The sequence below is a fragment of the Aythya fuligula genome, chromosome 2, assembly GCF_009819795.1.
Source record: "Aythya fuligula isolate bAytFul2 chromosome 2, bAytFul2.pri, whole genome shotgun sequence".
Taxonomy (NCBI): Eukaryota; Metazoa; Chordata; class Aves; order Anseriformes; family Anatidae; genus Aythya; species Aythya fuligula.
Genome location: NC_045560.1, coordinates 103115380 through 103135663, shown reverse-complemented (window position 1 = coordinate 103135663; position 20284 = coordinate 103115380). Strand labels below are relative to the sequence as shown.

Below are 20284 nucleotides of genomic sequence, written 5' to 3'. Positions count from 1 at the left end.
AATCCTCAAGCTCGTCCAGGTCCCTTTTGATGGCATCCCTTCCTTCTGTTGTATCAACTGCACCACTCAGTTTGGGGTCATCTGCAAACTTGCTGAGGGTGCACTCAATCTCACTGTCTATGTCACTGATAAAGATATTGAACAGTACCAGTTCTAGGATAGACCCCAGTGGTACACAACTCATCTCTAGCCTCCACTTGGACATAGAGCCATTGACCACCACTCTCTGGTGTTGGAGCGCGTAGCAGGAAGCACAGCCGAAAGCACGACAGACACCAGTAGAGTCAGATCATGCTTCTCCATTTTATTGCCCTAATAGCCTAACTTTTATAGTGAACTTAACAGGGGCGGACAGTGTTTCACACAAGGTTATTGGTCAAAAGCACTCAGACAAACAACTACAAGAAAACAACCCCATCTGCAAGAAAACAACCCCCTTGTGATTAGCAGTCAAGAAAACAACCCCCTTGTGATTAGCAGTCACGTAGATCTTGTTCTTGAAGCCAGCTGCTGGTAGCAATATTTTTCTGAATTCCTCAATTGGGCGACGTGGGAACACTGTCATGGGAACTTCTCATAGTTGCCCTGGTAGCTCGTTTTGCTCAGCTACAGCAGGCCATGGGATTTGCTAAGGCCTACTCCTGGTTGCTTAAAGCAAGCTCAGATCGAGCAATTGTTCCACGGACTCATGTCCACGCCCTTTGTGCCAATTCCCAACACTCTGGGAGGAGCCTTCAAACTAACTCCTTATCCACTGAATGTTCCACCCATCAAATCAATATCTTTCCAATTTGGAGGCAAGGATGTCACGTGGGATTGTGTCAAAGGCCTTACAGAAGTCCAGGTAGATGACATCAGTAGCTCTTCATTTGTCTTTCATTGATGCAGTCACTCCATCATAGTAGGCCATCAGATTGGTCAGGCACAATTCATCCTTCGTGAAGCCATGCTGGCTGTCTTGGATTACCTGTTTGTCTTGCATGCCTTGCATGTGCTTTGACATTACTACCAGGAGGATATTTTCCATGATCTTGCCTGGCACAGAGATGAAGCTGGTATTCCATTCTACCCTTTTAAAAATGGGAGTGATGTTTCTCTTTTCCCAGTCACTGGGTCTTTGCCCAACTGCCAGGACTTTTCAAATATGATGGAGAGAGTCTTGGCAACTACATCATCCAGTTCCCCCAGGACCCTGGAATACATGTCATCAGGCCCCATAGACTTGTAGGTGTTCAGTTTCATCAGGTGGTCTTGAACTTGCTATTCACTTACAGTGACTTTACTCCCACAGCCTCCATCTATGGGTGCAGGGAAGCAAAATACTTGGCAAACCTGACTGGCAGTGAAGACTGAGGCAAAGAAGTTGTTGAGTACCTCTGCCTTCTCCATGTCTGTTATTATCATTTCACCCTTCTCATTCATCAGAGGGGGTACAAATTCCTTGACCTTTCTTTTCTGAGCAATGTAACTTTAGAATCTCTTCCTGTTATTTTTTGCACCCCTTGCCAAGCTCAGTTCCATCTATGCCTTGGCTTTCCTTGTCCCATCTCTGCATATCCAGACTGCATCCCTATACTATTTCCATGCCATGTGTCCCTGCTTCCACTGCGTGTGCATTTCCTTCTTAGACCTCAGTTTGACCAACAGGTCCTCGCTTAGCCATCCCAGTTGTCTGCCCTCCCTGCCTGCTTTTATGCAGAGGGATGGAGAGTTGCACTTTAAGGAAAACATCCTTAAAAAGCTGCCAGCTCTGCTTAGCTCCTTTGTCCCTAAGGATGGTGTTCCAGGGGATCACAGCTATTAGGTCTTTAAATAGCTTGAAATTTGCTGATTCAGAAGTTCAGGGTCCTGACTTTGCTCCTTGCCAGGCCTGTACTCCTCGAGATTCCAAACTCAACTAGGGTATTGTCAGTGCATCCCAGACTGCCTCCAGTCTTGACCTCTTTAATCACAGAATCGTAGAATATCCCGAGTTGGAAGGGACTCACAAGGATCATTGAGTCCAACTCCTGGCACCACACAGGTCTACCCAAAATTTCAGACCATGGGACTAAGTGCACAGTCCAAACGCTTCTTAAACTCCAACAGGCTTGGTGCAGTGACCGCTTCACTGGGCAGCCTGTTCCAGTATGCGACAACCCTCTCAGTGAAAAACCTCTTCCTGATGTCTAGCCTAAACCTCCCCTGCCTCATCTTGACACCATTCCTGCAGGTCCTATCACTGGTGACTAAAGAGAATACATAGGCGCCTGCCCCTCCACTCCACCTCATGAGGAAGCTGTAGACCGCAATGAGGTCTCCCCTCAGCCTCCTCTTTTCCAGGCTTAGCAGGCCAGGTGACCTCAGCCGCACCTCTTACGTCTTCCCCTCTAGGCCCTTCACCATCTTCGTAGCCATTCTCTGGACACTCTCCAACAGTTTTTCATCCTTTTTGTAATGTGGTGCCCAGAACTGCACACAGTACTCGAGGTGAGGCTGCTCCAGTGCAGAGTGAGACAATCACTTCTCTTGACCAACTAGCAATGCTGTGCTTGATGCACCCCAGGATACGGTTGGCCCTCCTGGCTGCCAGGGCACACTGCTGGCTCATATTCAACTTGATGTCAACCACAACCCCCAGATCCTTCTCCATGGGGTTGCTCTCCAGCATCTTATCACTCAGTCTGTACGTATACAGAGGTACAGACTGAGTGATGACAGACTGGGTTGCCCTGTCCCAGGTGCAGGACCCAGCTCCTCTGCGTTGTTGAACACCAAGTCCAGCAATGATTCTCCTCTGGTTGATTTGTCTAACACCAGAAAGTTATCCTCAACATGCTCTAGGAATCTCTTGTATTGCTCACAGCCTGCCATGTAGTTTTCTCAGTAGACATTTGGGTGGTTGAAGTCCCCCATCAGGATGAGTGTACACGAGCGTGATACTTTTTATAGTTGAAGCAAGAATGCCTCATCCACAGGCTTCCCTTGATAGGGTGGTCTGTAGTAGACCCCAACCACAAGATGTCCTTTATTGGTATGGTCCTTAACTCTCACCTGCAAGCTCTCAACCTGTCTGTGGCTGTTTCTCAGAGGCATCTCTTCATGATCAATCCCTTCCCTAATGTAGAGGGGAACACCCCCTCCCTTCCTTCCCTGTTTATGGCTTCTGAAGAGTTTGTATCCCTCCATTCCAGTTTTCCAATTATGTGATCCATTGCACCACATTTCCATGACAGCAATCAGGTAATATTTGTCCAATTAAGCTATGGTTTCCAATTCCTCTTATTTGATTTCCATGCAGTGTGTGTTGGTGTAGAGGCACTTCAGCAGGGTATTTCTTTAAAAACTGCTAATATTTAATAAAACATAAAATATTTTATAAAATTTGTTTGCAATACATTGTTTGAAATAGATATATCTTTTAATGTTTGTGCAGTTTTTCTGTCTGCCCTGCAATCTCACTCATGTCACCACCTACAATGTTTCTGTTCCTTGCTCCAAACCAGAAGTGTTATCTTGCAAAATAAGTGTAGTAGACACTGATGTCCATTATGTTTAGTCCACCAAATATCTACTGTTTGAGATTAAATTATGACATTAGGTCTTTCACAGACTCGTATTTTAGCTAGAAATGTACATCAGTTTGAGAATATGATTCCACTTCAGTTTTGCTTGGAAATACACCTCTTTTTTTTTTTTTTTTTAACTTCATAATAGCCTGATCAGTTAGAGTTGCAACATATTATTTCATCCATGATATCTGGGCTATTCCTAGTTTGAGTAGGGTTGTTTTGGTTCACTGTGCACCCTGGGTGATGGTTCTACATCACTGTGCTCTTATCTTTCCATATGATGTAAATTAATGTTTTTATTAGTGAGTTAGATTTTCAGCTTATCCCTGAAAGTAAAACCTCAATTACATTTATGCTGTTGGAAAACACAAACATTGTTTTCATTTTGTCCAAAAGATCAAGCCAAGAGCTTCCTTTGTCTTTCTAGAAGGGATTGTAATTGATTTGACAAGCATATGCAAAAGAAAATTGCAAATGAAAAACATACTGACCCAAAGCATAACTCTCAAGGAGCTCTATTTCATTGTATTGTTGGCTTCTTCTCAGAGAATCCAGCACAGATTGGGAGAGGATATGTAGCCATCACTATCCTTGACATCAATGACAATGCCCCTGAGTTTGCCATGGAGTATGAGACAACTGTCTGTGAAAATGCTCAACCTGGACAGGTATGGCTTTATACTTTTTAAATGTTTACTTTTATCTGATAGGTAGTCATTCAATTCAGAAGCCTGACAGCTTTAAGATAAAATATAATCTGTTTATGAGAGTAAAAACAATGTTTTGATGTGCAGCACAAGCAAATATTACTCAACTCCTAACATATCCACCCTACTTTTGAAGAAAAAGATGCAAATATAAAAATAATGTGTTCGAGGTAGGGTTAAAAGGCTCCAAATTTTCTCAAACTAACTTAAAACCTACACAAGTAGGTTCCCTTACAACATAACTGACACATTTTTAAGCTCACCAAAATGTGAGTAACATTAAGAATATATACTTCCTCCTAATTTTACTGGGAAGTGGGAAATCTTAACATGGAGTTTATTCTGAAACTATACCATTCCTAAAATGAGCACATACTTTTATTTCCCTTAGGAAGTATAGGTCAGAATTTCACAAAACCTATTCCTACCAAACTGTTTTTAACTCCCAACATGATTTACAAACAGTCCTAGACTTAACTAACAGCATCTGGTATTGTTTATCTTTGATGTCTGTCATATTTTAGCTTTTCCAATTTGGTATTTAAGGCCTAAGGAAATATATGTTTTCTAATTCTCTCTTCTCTCTCCCAGAAAAGTAGTAGATGTCTCATACATATAGATCCCACATAGTCCCTGGGAGGCTCTGCACTTTCGGGCCTTCTCCCAGAATATTTTCCTTTCTGTGGGAGATGTTGTCTATTATACATTTCAAAAGTACAGCAGAACTGAACTCTTCAACAGAAAACACTATTGTTAGCTTGCATTCATGAGAAGCACAGGAATAGAATAAGAGTGTTCTTATTGGAATACTTGTTTCTTGTGCCTGTGATTCAGTCAGAACTGTTACCTCTACTATTCATTTCTTTATGAATTGTAAGCAATTTTGAAATCTTTCCTTTAGAGACATGTTTTGACTGAATTTTACAAAATATTTTTCTTTTTTTTTTTTTTTTTTTTTTTAAAAAGGAATATATTAATATACTTAGGACTTGGCTTTTTCCTTTTCAACTGGGTGCTCATAAACATAATCCTTTGCAAAAGATTACAGCTCAACACTGATCACAGCAACAGGTGACTAACTATAAGAGGGCCATGTTATAGGCATCTGGAATATATGATTCTTCCACTGCTGTGCAGTTTATACTTCAAACACCAGTGCATGACAGGACCTAACTCTCTCATAAGCACTGCAAAGAATTGCTTTTGGTAAATTAAGTAAATTAAGTAAATTAAGTAAATTTTGGTAAATAAAGGTAAATAAAGATACAGGGAAAGTAAGGAAAAGAGTCACATTATACATGTAATAGTATCTCTACATGCGTAGGAGTTTAGAAAATTAAAAAAAAAAAAAAACAAAAAAAAAACAATATAAGCAGGACTCATGAGAGGATTGGTACTTGGATATGTAACAGAGGAGTTATGTAATGTGCATGTATTTGTGCTTCTTCACATTTCATATAATGAAACCTCAATGTATTTCGTTACAGGTCATACAGAAAATCAGTGCAATTGATAAAGATGACCCACCAAATGGCCATCAGTTCTATTTCAGTTTAACAGCAGAGGCAGCAAATAACCACAATTTTACACTTCAGGACAACAAAGGTAGATAACTTTTTTTTTTTTTTTTTTTTTTTTTTTTTTTTTTTTGGGGGGGGGGGTAAATATTCACAACCAACACCTTTCATTTTGACTATATCATGCTGATAATGACCTACATAAACACTGGTAAGGACATAAATTAAAGTGCAATCAGCTTCAAAAGTGCTTTTATAGATTGTCCGTCAAGGGAATAAAGCTGCTGTCTGAATCATTTAAAGTCTTGAGCCAAACAGAGTAGCTTCTTTTTTATTGTATTTTTTTTTCCAGAAGGCAGTCTTTTCACATTTTTCCCTTGTATTTATATTTTTGTTTTGTTTTGTTTTAATCCAAAATAGATTATACTTTGGGGCAATAACTGAAAAATGTCCATGAATCAATATTTTATTAATTCAACTCAGGGCATAAAAAATGAGTGCACAAGTTTTTTGTTTGTTTCTTTGTTTTTGTTTTTGTTTTGCTCATTTTTTGTTGTTTTTATTTTGTTTGGTTTTGTTTTATGCACCTTTTCAATAAGTGTACTACCTACTGAGGAATGATTTTGAAAACAAAAGCATTTACACTGAGTTCTTACTATTATTTCCCCAGACATTTATGAAAAGACTCCTGTTGACATCAAGTTTTTATTAGTTAAATATCTGAGAACATGCTTCTAATTAGTGTTCTCATTAGTTGCACTGCACAGTATAGCATCTGAGCATGTATCAGTCAGTTTAGCTGTTAGCTGAGGCAAGTAGCACTAAATAGACACCATCTTAGTCTTGCATTGCTCTTCTATGCACCAGCCTGGAGAAAAGGAGGCTCAGGGGTGACCTTATCGCTCTCTACATGTACCTTAAAGGAGGCTGTAGTGAGGTGGGGGTTGGTCTGCTCTCCCGCGTGCCTGGTGACAGGACGAGGGGGAATGGGCTTAAGTTGCGCCAGGGGAGTTTTAGGCTGGATCTTAGGAAGAACTTCTTTACTGAAAGGGTTGTTAGACATTGGAACAGGCTGCCCAGGGAAGTGGTGGAGTCACCATTCCTGGAAGTCTTTAAAAGACGTTTAGATGTAGAGCTTAGGGATATGGTTTAGTGGGGACTGCTAGCGTTAGGTCAGAGGTTGGACTCGATGATCTTGAGGTCTCTTCCAACCTAGAAATTCTGTGATTCTGTGATTCTGTGATTCTGTGTATCAGCATTATCCAGAGTTACAAAGCGATCATTATTAATAAGAAAAAAGAAGCATATGGTGGACTAAGGTGTACTGTTTGTACAGAAAGACCTTGAACAACAGTCACTAAGTCCACGGGACCTAATAAAGACCTCTCACACAGGCATTTATTGCCTTATTCTGCATGTAGTATTGACATGTTTAACTTTCTTCATATTAGCAGCATACAATTTGAAACTAAAAATTGTAAATAGTGGTCAAAATAATAAAAATGCATTAGAATAAGACTGTTAAGAATTCTGATGCTGTTACGAGTTCTGCAAAGTACTCAATAAAAAGACAGTCCATCTTCCAAAGAACTTACAATTTGCAAAGGGTAATAACAGACCATTGCAATGCCAGTAAAATCAATGGAGTTACGAGGCAGAACCTGTTGCCTCTTCTGATGTTTTAGCTTTAGATATATTTCACATGGTTCTGTATGAGGAAATGTTTGTATTTTTTTGCCAGATAGGTCATAATAGATGACACAATAAGATACCTATACTAGATTATCAATGAATCTGACTATAGATAGACAGATAGATAGATGATACATGTAGCTAGACAGACCGACCGACCAACCTTTTCTATACATTTCTAGGAGATGTATCTCCCTACCTCTCAGGAGCGGTCAACCTGTATTGAACACAGTGAGTTATGCACATATTTTCTGGAACACCTGGACATTTTAGTCACCCAAATCAGCAACATCGAAGCACATGTGATTATATTAGCCAACTTGCTGACTCTCAGCTGAGACTGAAAACAAACACGTCTTTGTTATACATGCAATTACATGTATTTGTGCTCCAAGAGGTTATTTTTATATTTCAAAAAATATATATTAATTGGTGTTCAGAACCTACTCACCTATGAATATATTCTCTTATTCCATGCTCTCTATATCTGTGAATAATTGAAATAGATCCATGGAAATTAGACCTGAAACATGAATATAAATACTTAAACTGATTACTGAAGTGTGATTTTTTTTTCTTCTCTTTTACAATACTCTCATCTTCAGCTATATATTGAGACTGTGGAACTGTAAGCATACTAAAAACAAATAGACCTCTGCGATTTTGAAATAGTTTTTCATGGACAACAGGAATATTTTTGTTTAGTTGAACATGAATTCTCAGCTAATCCTACCTCTGCAGATTAAGGAAAATACGATCAATATAAACTCATTGAAATAACAAAAATGTGTTTCTAAAGTCTTCTGAGAGAAAGGCTGTATTTCTTATAGACTTATATTCTTGAAAGGCCAAGTATTTTACATTTATCTTTTTATTCCTTTATATAGATAACACTGCAACAGTATTAACCAGAAGAAATGGCTTCCGAAGACAGGAACAATCTGTTTTTTATTTGCCAATATTCATTGTGGACAGTGGGTCACCTTCACTAAGTAGCACTAATACACTCACCATCAGAGTCTGTGACTGTGATGCAGATGGTATTGCTCAGACATGCAATGCAGAGGCATACATATTGCCTGCAGGACTTAGCACTGGAGCCCTGATAGCAATATTGGCTTGTGTATTAACGCTGCTGGGTAAGTCTTCTTTCTGTTACAATTTTTTTTCAATGCAATGTATTGTAATTAGCAAAAGAAAAAATAAAAAATATGTATAGATATACACACACTATTTTATTTATTTATTTATTTTTAATCACTAAATTAATCACATTCCAGGAAGAACAACATTTTGTATCACGAGCCACACAAAACCTTCATTCTGTGATTTTCAAGATCAGATACTTTCTAATTTAAGCTGACTCCAGAGGTACATATGAAATAATATTAGAAGAAAAAATATTATTTACAACAAATTTAATATTTAAAAAATGTAGTTTATGTATGTATTTCTCTAGTTTAGTATAAAAGCTGTTTTTTTCCAGATTAATTACTTTGTAATCAGTGTGTGTTCTTTTCAGAGATGCAACTTTTTTCAAAAATTGATTTGTAGAGAACAAAAGATACCCAGGAAATACAACAGATATAATTTACTGATTAAAATCATCTTATTCAATTGAACATCTTCTACAGAATGATCTTTTGTTACTCCTGCAACTGGTGTCTCTCTTGGATTTTATGTTGTGCAGTGAAACCACTGCTAGATAGAAGACCAGGGGAGAAACCGGCTTGTGAATAGCAGAACAGTGTCAAGAGCTTAGTTTGGTTAGCATTTTTCATTTCATGAAAAGTCCTGAAACAAAATGCCTAGATGATACTACACAGGTACAAATCAGGGAATAAAGATGAAGGATCATCCTTGCAACTGTGATATGCAGATAAGGAGAGGTGCGATGTTACTTATTGTCAGGGAGATCTACTGTAAAAAGGTCCTGAATCAGCACACAAGAATTCTCACGAGTGTTATCACTGAAGAGATTCGTCTATTCCTTTACTGCACATATCAGCCTAAGGGGAAGGAGAAGACTGAAGTCTCCTCAAATTTATATGATCATAAATCAAATCAAAAGATTTTTGTCTGCATTTTTGTTCAAGCCAGTATTTTAACCACATATGGGAAATTTCTCATTGACTGATTCACCTCACAGTAAGCCATTAGAAGGAAATGTTTCTTTTGCTACAAACAATTCCAAATGACTCAGAAAAAGAAATCTTCTTGTACTGTTGTTAGAGAATAAGAAAAATCACTACTTCTACAATGAACCCAAACAACTTACTCAATGTCTGTGTATAGGAGACATTTCCCAAGTTTTTCAGCTTTTTGACCAAAGGAAAAAAAAAAGCTAAAAACATAAGGTTGTTTAATCTCACTCATCATGTGTAAAGACCAAGGCTTAAGGAGAAATACAAGTGAATGATAATCAACAATTCTAATCAACATTTTTCATACATTTTCTTCTAGCAATATTTCTAGTCCATATCTATTCCCAAATGAACTTTATTTGCACATGCAGGTAAATAGAAACAAATAGGAAAAAATATGTTCAAATAAATATATAATGTTAGGCTTTTCTCTTGTATCAACTGGCATTGACATTAATGGACATTAATTGACATTAATCACCTGTTGAAAACATTGGTTCAATGTATTTAAGAATTCTGTAATGATAGCAATTAACTTAAACCCAAACTGAAATGTCACCATTTCTGTTATATATAAACAAGGGAATTTCTGAATAATGCATTAGAAACTACTGTAGCTAAAAGTTAGGTTGGCCTGGGCATGAGCTTCTCAGAAATATGAACCATATGTGTTGAAGAAGACTGTCCGGTGGAAACACAGCATTGTGCCAGAGACTGCTTATTCCACTCAGTGTAGCACAGCTCAAACACAACCAATAAATCAGGTAACCTGAGGTTTTATCCCAGTCACTTCTAGATTGTGCTGAACAAGCATTTGGTAAAGAACTGAGGATAAACTATACGAACATAGTGTTTAAATTCGGTTGTGCACCGAAAATGAATCTGACAGACAACCACCTCACCATTGATTTTAGTTGTCAAAGAATTGGACTTCAGATTTAGCTATCTGAATGTGTTACTGTTGTTTATCCAAGTAGATAATTCTATGTAATCTCATCACTTTTCCTTCTGGATACAGTTCAGAGTTGAAGGCACAGTTTAGTCTGTGTTTCTGTGCTAAACTTGGCTTTGAGTCCTGCACTGAGTTGCTGGATCCTGCAACTCAGATACCTGGTATCAGTCTTAATAAAGAAGAGGTACCAAAGAATCACTGATGACCAGTGAAACACTAATCAAGTGTTGCTTGTCTTGTTCCAGAGCCTTTCTTTTTCTCTTATTTCTTCCCAGAACGCAGTTGCTGGCTCAGCTGAATGGCAATAATGCTCGGAATTTTCTTTTTACATTAATTCCCAAGGAAAGCAAAGAAACAAACAAAATCAAAAATGAGGAAACAAAAAACACCAAACAAATAAAGAAATAAAATAATGAAGATCAACTAGTACTACATAAAAAATAAGTTTAAACTTGTGTGGTTCCAGGGCTGGGACCAAGCAATGTACATTTTCATGTAAGGGTTTATCAGAGGAAACAGGTTACTGGATCAAAACTTTTTTTTTTTTTTTTTTTTTTTTTTCCTCTGATTAAAATTTAAAATACACTGCAAATCTAGTCACATTCATCAATGTCATCTCAATGTAAGTTTCAGTTGCAAAGCAGAGGAGAGATTTGTATAACTGTCATGAATGAATGCATTCTGGTTGTAATATCTTGAAATTGCAACAAACTCTTATCTGCTTAAAGTTAGAATTATATGCTTTGATATTCATTCCTCCCTACACATCCTTTTGCCTAATAACCATTTGTCTCAAAGAAGACTCAGATTGTCTCAGTGGGATTTCTTAGTATTCTTATTTTTACTTAAACAACTGATCAATTTTAGACAAGCACAATGGTTTCAGTGATTGCAAGAAGAAAAAGAGTTACTACATTATACCAATTTATTATAATCACATATAATGTAGCATAGTTTTGTTTTTTTTTTTCAAAGTTAAATAATTTTAAAAGTTATAAACATTTTACCACTTTTTTCTCCTTCTTAGATTGATTTATGGAGACTAAATTCTAAATTTTATTCCACATTCAAGCTTCACCAGTACTTTGTTAATTACCCCAAAACCTCTATAATTATTCACTCTGCAGTGAGGCTGTGTTTTAAAGAAAAACAAACAAACAAACAAACAACAAAAAAAACCTGCTTGCAAATTATTCTATTAAAAGCATATGAAAAGCTAGTTTGTATTAATTTTAGACTGTACATAATTTTTAGAGAAATAAAAAGGAATTTTACCTCCTTTTAAAATTATATGGTAATTTAATTCAAGGTAATTTGTTTTTCAGTTAGCATCTTCCAGACAAAATAACTGCTTTTGTAACAAGTGCTTAGCATAAAATGTATACATAAAATCATACATACAAAAAGAATATTCACCTGTAAATAACCCAATCATATTTGAAAGGTTAAATATTTTATTTGTATTGAAGCAATAGAAATTCATTATTCTTATCTTCCATATTTCAGAATAAAATTTATTAGCCCCAGCATTTTTCTCAAAACAATGTAGCAAACCTCCTCTTAATCTGGCTTTAGATTTTACAAGTTAATGATAGGTTGATTACCTTTCAAAATACAGATTTAAAGTATTACTTGTTTTCAATTAAGGGACAAGTAAATTATTAACGTATTACTTACAAAAGCCTAATACAACCAGCCATGTAATTTTGTGACTCTTAAACAGGAAGAAACAGTACTAGTAATAAGGATCTTATGACTAAATGGGTAAAATGGATATGGGATAGGACAATGCAGTATGTATGGACTGGGTCTTACAGTTGAAAAATGATAAATCAATAATTGTTTCAGTTTGGAGGTAATTCAAATTGAGTCATTTAAAAGGTGGCTGACTATGCAATGCAGAACCTGTTTTCTGAAAATTATAGAGCCTACTAATGTTACTCAGTCTAGGCATTCAAAGGTTACAACACTTTGCAAAAAGCAATCTAAACTGATTAAGCAACAGTTATACATGAAGCTTGTTAACTGGAAATTAAATATACATTTCCTGAGTCTTGGCCTCTGTATTCTCAAATCTCTTCTGACTGTACTAGTAACTGCAATGTGTAACTAAACAGATCAGTGTGCTTCTCGGATGGCTGAGGGTCTCCAATCTTCAGCTTTATAACTCATGACACACCTAAGGCATAAAGCAATGGCATGTTCATTTGCAGCTGACATGGCTTACTGCTATAGTAAATGCCAGGCTTAGGAGCGAAGTATACAGGGTATGATAATGATTGTGATTTAGCTCTGTCCCTTTACAGCTCTGCCTGTTTCTGAGTGTAGGCTTCTCGTTTAGGTTTTTTGAGGGCTATTATAGCTTCTTTACAATGACACTGTAGTTGCCCTGAGTACAAACAGAAATTTTAATGCTAAAACAGAGAAGCACAGGTAAACTAAACCTAACTTTTTGCAAGATCACACTAAAGTGAAAACTTGATAATAATTCCACAAAGCAGAATGCAATGTAGCAAACAAAAAATTTTTCTTATATTCAAGGGCATTAGTTTAAAAACTGATTTAGGTGAACTGAAACTACTGATACTGTGATTGTAGTTATACCAACACAAAGATAAAATTACATTTTATCACAGATAATATAAATACAAATGCCAAGGTTCTGTCAGTTGTTGTACCTATTAAACAAAATAAACATTTTCAACAATTCTGGTAAACCAGAACAAAAGGTTAGTTTAGATATTTCTCTATTAGTTTTAGTTATTCATTTATAATTATTAGTTTCAATATCATTTATTTATTTATTTATTTATTTTAATTGCATACAAAATCAGTATTGACATTTCATCAGCTTGGCATCAGTTTGTTGTGCTGGTATAGAGACAATGGCCAAAATGTACAATACATGTGTTCCTAAAGCTTTTTCACTGTGTTTTATTTCTTTTCTAAGATACCGTGTTCTCTAGATGTTCAGCCAGTCACTGACTTGATCTCTGCTTTTGTGATAAATGTAGAAGGAAAAATGACAATGAGAAATGGATAAGCTTTACAAATCATTTTCACTTGATTTAGTTACCAGTATAATTTGGTTTGCACTTGTATACATCTGTGCAGTTGCTGAAATGCAGCTAAAGCTTTGTTCATTTAGAGGTTAAACATTATTGTTCATAGCTGTTGGAATGGAGATAAATTAATAATCTCATAAAGCCATCTACATGCTAAAAGGTTTAACCTTTAGAAAGACTCCATATTTTTCTTGACTTCAAACAGGGATGTGATGTACAAGGAATACTACATAAAACACTCATTGCATCATGACTTTATTTCACCTTCAGCCAGACTTACCTACTGAGCTTCATATTTTTCACTTATTAAACGTATTTAACTTTGAAAATTAAGTCTGTTAAGAATGACAGTAGTGTGAAAACACATGTGCACTTGATTAAAGGAAATGATTATCTGCTTACTTACTTGGCAATAAAAAATGTGTCGGTAAATTTTAAAAATGCTTAAAAAATAGAAATCAATAGCAATCTTGACTTAAATGTATTTTAGTACTGTCAACAACCTAATTTGTCTCTCACTTAAAAATACCTTTTATAATAAGGAAAAAACAGTAAGAGTAGAATCCAACTGTTGTCTATATAATGATGATAATTTTATGTTATCTGTTTTATAATTTACAACTTAATTTGTATTATACAATGATCAAAATGTTTTGAAATTTCATAAAAAACACTTTAAAGGTCAAACTCCTATATCATCAAACTACTTATGTAAATACTGTTGAAAGCAAAGTGCCCCAAACCAGTGGCTCCTGAATTTAATACACAAGACATGATTCAGTGAGATGGCAGGAGGAAAAAAAAGTGGAAGAGTGATGATGATACTGAAGTGTTATAAAGTCATAAGACATCTGTTAATAGATGGATCATTGAACCTGTAGCTCATATTTACTATAAATATATATATATATAAATAAATTAAAAATATTTTCCTAATATATTAATATATTTTTAAAAGGGAAAAAATGAACTTGTTCCAGTTTTACTTTTAAACAAGCATCACTCCAAAGGAAATTATGACAATATCTGTGGAAATATAGCAGTTTTCTACATGTACAATCTCTGAATGACTGGTTAATTCTAACCAAGTGATCCCTATACTATGTCATGTCTCACAATGACTAGATTGATAATGATTTTCAAATGTTCCTCCCTGAAAAGAAAGGCTTTCAACAATATTCTATATTATTAAATTTATGGAGGGCATTTCTGAGACAGCCTAGAGAATATCAATCTTAATTTTATCTCAACCAGTTGTTCCTTTTTTCAGAAATGTATACGGAATTTAGTAGGCATATCAAAGTACTGTAAGTAACGATAGCAAACCTTAGATATTTGAATATAAAAAATAGTATATTCTTAACATTAAAAATATAGATAATATTATAAGGAATGATAAATTGAATATGGAATGATACTTACTTTTCAATGTACCATTATTTTTACAGTCATAGAGATGCCTGCTCTTTTCTAGGATTATCATTAACTCAGCAAATGTTATCGAGATGCTACAGGATAGTATTAATCACTTTGTGATTAATATGACTCACATTTCATCATGTCCCACATATGGGCGCAATATTCATATTGCAGGTTCCATACTTTGTGTATCAGTAATGGTGTTTCTCTACCAAATCTGTATTTGAAAAAGATGAATCTTGAGTTTGTTTTTCTCAGTTCTTTTGGCTGTCACTGACATTTAATATTAGCTTTCAGTTTGATGAAAAATTATAATTCTATTTTGATTATAATTCTATTTTAATTCTAAAATGATTACCTTTTCTAGAACTGGCTGATCCAGCAAATTTCAGTCCTAGAATTTCTCATTAGAAGTAATTCATAAATCTGAAGAACAGCGCTTTGCACTTAAAAGGAAAGTGCATTCTTATATATTCTTTTAATCCACGAGCTAAGACTGTTTTATGTTACACATTGCTTAATAATTAAGTCTTCACCAGTCTAGGAAGATTTTTTGTTTGTTTGTTTGTTGTTTGTTTGTTTGTTTCCCAGCAGAGATTGGCCATATACTTTAATTCAGTGACTTCCCAAACTGTGGTCATTAAATTCTATTCAGTTACTTTGCAAATGTGCTTTTACCGCTTGGGCAATTAAGAGTACAGGAAAAGGTCTTTTTTTTTTTAATTAAAAAAAATATTGTTGTTTTTTTTTTTTAATTATTATTATTTCATAGCTATGACATTGTAACACTCATACTGAAACAGTACTAAAATTTGCATTTAAAAGATAGCATAGGATATAGAGTTAGAGAAGAAAACATTAATTCACAATGGCTTTTGAAATAGATTCTTTAACATCTAAAAAGCAAGTGGTTTAAAAGCCATTTTATAACCTGCTAGATTTGAAATCTAACTCTATAAATTACCTGCTACTCCTTGTGTCGTTATCCATATAAATTAATGAGTGCTTCAACCACTACCAAAATATGAGCAAATTTTAGCATTGCTAAAACTTCAGTCTTTTTGCATTCCAGTTCTCGTCTTGCTGATTGTCACCATGAGGCGACGGAAAAAAGAGCCCCTCATTTTTGATGAAGAGAGAGATATCAGAGAGAACATTGTCAGGTATGATGATGAGGGTGGTGGAGAAGAAGACACTGAGGCTTTTGACATGGCTGCCTTGAGAAACCTCAACATCATCCGAGACACCAAGACCAGGAGGGATGTGACACCTGAGATTCAGTTCTTGAGCAGACCAACTTTTAAAAGCATCCCAGATAATGTAATTTTTAGGGAATTTATCTGGGAGAGACTAAAAGAAGCTGATGTGGACCCCTGCGCACCACCCTATGACTCCCTGCAGACATACGCCTTTGAGGGAAATGGCTCAGTGGCAGAGTCACTCAGCTCCTTAGATTCGATCAGCTCAAACTCTGACCAGAACTACGATTACCTCAGTGACTGGGGCCCTCGTTTTAAAAGGCTTGCAGATATGTATGGGACTGGACCAGACTGCTTGTACTCATAGCCTTGGAACCTTTCTCTGAAAATGCACTGAAGAATACTAAAATAAAAAACTCAACTTTACAGACAGAAGAAAGTTGTAAATAGTTCTCCATTTTTAATATTTTTTTTTCTTTTTTTCTTTTTGACTTGGTGGAACATATCCTCATTAAACTTGTCCTAGGGATTGCACTGACCACATAGCATATGAGCATTTGAGGCATTTTTGATAAAATGAAATGCTCAGACACATTCAAATAGATAGCTTCATAAGATACCTTCAGAGGCAACTCACTTTCAAGAGTGTTATGCACTGTAACCTTAATGAGTCAATTACACTCTGTAGATGCCTTTACAGTATTGCTATATCTAGAACACAAAGTCTTTGATATAAGTGTAAGAAGCAAATTAACAAATATAATTCAGTACCATATGACAATATATAGTATTTGCAAATGTAGGCCTTTTAGCAAACTTTTTTTACAATGCTGCATGCAGCTTGCTAAACCAAAAACAGAAGTACAGAAATGAAAACAAACAAAAACCCAGATCATTTTTTTGTTTGTCCCTGCTTTTTTCAAATTTAGTTAATTGAAAGTCTCTGTAAATTCCTGGGTAGTTTTATGAATATATATATGAAGAGATACATATTACTATTTGTTCTAAGAAACTCCATGTTTGTCATCAACTTACTGATGTGGTTTACAGACCACATAAAATCAGAAATATGGAGTGGTATCCTCAAGGTTGAAAAGTTTCGTGATGCCCATGTAGGTATAGAAAATATGTTGCTATCTATTTGTTATTTTTTATTATCTCTTCTGATTTGTACAGGAGAATTTATCCTTTTTTATTATTATTTGACATAAAGCATTATATTCATTTTGGAGCTCTAATCTCCACTAAATTCAGGTCCATTTTACTGCCTCATGGTATTAGACTTGTCAGAACATGCTGATTTTTCTCCAGTCTCAGATAAATGAAGCGTGGAAATAGAGAAATTACAGTAAAGCAATTGAGCCCACCATTCATCTCTCAGCCGCAAGGACACACAGTTGTTCTTCTGAGCCACTACAATGTCTGAGACATTTAAATAAAATATTTGTACATTGCAGTTCTGGAAAGAAGACCACAGAGTAGCTGGGCGTGTCTTTAATGCAAGATATAATTTTCAAGGTCAAATATCCTATATACTTCAAAGACTTTAAACACCCTGCTTTTCCCCCTCCCATTATCTTTTGCTGCTGATGACAGTAAAAGACTCTTAAATTTCTTTCTTATGTTAAGCAATGTAATGGTATTAATTACAGAAACCATCTTTAGATCTTTCTGCACATATGTATTTTCCCCAAAGGTGTTAACTCAGTATACATAATTTCTACACTGGTTCAGGAGTGCCAAAACAGAAAGAAAACTGCTGTCGCTTAAAATACTGTATGGTTTTGAAGTAGGATTTCTTAGAATAAGATAACTTTTTTATTATTCTATTTATATTTTATCTTTCATGATTTATTATTAGACAATAAGGCATATAATCAAGTAAAGTAGTGTTTTTAAGTATTATTTCAGATTATTTTGTTTGAGATAATCTGTAGATAAGTTCCTAAATTAGATTATGCTCCTATGAACTCTTTTGCTTGTACCTAACTTGCAATGATTTGACTTGCCAGCAATTACTGAGAGTCATTCAGAATTGTTTGCAGGATTTTATCTGTGAATAGAAGGTACTACATAGAGAATGATCACTCCAAAAGTACATATTTCTGAAAGAACGATCCTTGTACTGAAATGTATGGGTGACACAAGGCTGGGAGAATGAAAATTATCGTTAAGGCTTTTTTTTGCAGCCCAGCATTATCAATTAACTATGTGAAAGTGGCCTTCAGCTTCATCAGAGAAAAGCAAAATAATTTTAATCATCTGCAACATGGATGTTTAATTTTGAGTTACACTTTGGTAGACAATCATTGATTCATAATTCAGTAGATTTGCTTCTAGTTGTACTAAATATATATATATATGTATATATATATATGACAGATTTTGTAATGGAACTGAAAGATATTGCCTATGACTTTTAGTCATACCTGTAAGATTTTCAATAAAAATTAAAAAAAAAAGAAAAAAAGAGAGAATGATCCACATTTATAGTTCAATGAGAGTGAAAAATACTGCAGGAGTTAATTGGGTATTAGATCAGCAAAGTGTCAGGAGAACAGTTTTTGATTAATCTACTTTTTGTTTGTGGGAAGACTAAGATTAAGGTGTCAAAAGATGCTGATTGTAGCACATAACACTTAAAGGAGATTTAAACATGGTTTAGAGTAAACACAATTTTCTTGCTTTCCTATGGTATATTTCTGGGAAAAACAAACAAACAAAACCAAAAACAAGCAAACAAACACAGAAACCCCCCTTCCTATAGCTCAACTGCATTAGTTTTATGTAAGTGTTTGTTTTCTGTGGAAAGAAGTATGTTTCATTCTAATGCCATAAAAAATCCTGCATATATTTGTTTGCTGTTCTGATATAATCTAGTAAATTTTTGTTACACTACATATGTTTACCTATTAACAATTATTTCAGCAAAAGAGAAAGAGGGAAATCCCTTACATTCAGTGACAGATGTTACCATAGTATATACATTTGCATAATATAATGCTCTCTGTAAGTTACCATTTGTCTATATGTTTTCATGGTTAAGGTCCTGATTCAAATTCTTTCTTTTAGTGTTATTTATGTTGTATAATCTGATGTCATAATCTATAGTTTACTGTCCAAATATAAGAAATATTTTCTCTATCCCTGAAAAATTATGGAAGTGTTGATCAGATTAATTAGAAAAGCTTTAAAAAAAAAAAGAATCCCTATTTTATTTATTTGCTAAACTTTCTGAAGAGCTGTGGTATCCACCTACAGGCCTCAAATCCTCCTTAAAGAGTAACCTGTCAACCTTTGCAGTAACATCCATCTTAGAGTAAAATATAAATCATACCATCTGAATTATACCCTAAAGATTTAAGGCAAGACTCAGCTTTGACCAGTGTAAAATCTACTGAATTGAGCAATTCAGCAGTTACATTATTGTAAAGAGTGGATGTCTTTTTTTTTTTTTTTTTTTTTTTTTTTAGAGGTTTTTTTAAGACTAAATTTACATGTACATATTTCTCTTCTGAATCCAAAAGGTGAAAAATCATACATATATTTAAAAATTCCACCCACCTACTGTTTATTTTAAAATGCCTTATTAAACCATTAAATATCCCAACAAATTAACCCTACCCTCAAATTTATCCCCATTAATTCACAGAATATTTGATTGACGCTGTCACAGAATGAATCATAGAATAGCTTGGGCTGGAAGTGACCCTAAAGATAATCTAGTTCCAGCTCCTCCGCCACAGGCAGGCATGCAACTAAATCAGGTTGCCCAGGGCCTCATCTAACCTGGTCTTAAACACCTCCAGGAATGGGGCATCCTCAACCTCTCTGGGCAACCTGTTTCAGTGCCTCACCAGCCTCTGAATTTCCTCCTAATCTCTAATCTTTTCGTTTAAAACCATTCCCCCTTTTTCTGTCATTATCTGATTGAGTATAGTAGAAAATTATTTCTGGACTCAGGCAAAACTTTTAAGACTGCCCATGCAATAAAACTTTAATTTTTTACTTTTTTTTTTTTTTTTTTCCCCTCTTAAT

The 20284-nt window shown here is 35.2% G+C and overlaps 1 protein-coding gene across 4 annotated transcripts in view; it reads left to right on the top strand.

Annotated features, from left to right (window-relative positions):
• The window catches only part of CDH7 (cadherin 7), a 92475-nt gene extending 72840 nt beyond the window's left edge, over positions 1-19635 (top strand). The window contains exons 7-10 of one of the 4 annotated variants that reach the window (XM_032181710.1): positions 4098-4219; positions 5746-5863; positions 8355-8606; positions 16120-19630. In XM_032181710.1, coding sequence (XP_032037601.1) covers positions 4098-4219; positions 5746-5863; positions 8355-8606; positions 16120-16613 — 986 coding nt within the window. In that variant the 3' untranslated portion in view covers positions 16614-19630. Of the gene's footprint in view, positions 1-4097; positions 4220-5745; positions 5864-7649; positions 7699-8354; positions 8607-16119 lie in introns of those variants that run through there. The other 3 variants (XM_032181709.1, XM_032181711.1, XM_032181712.1) reach the window with 3 other exon arrangements.
• Positions 19636-20284: the final 649 nt, after the last annotated feature.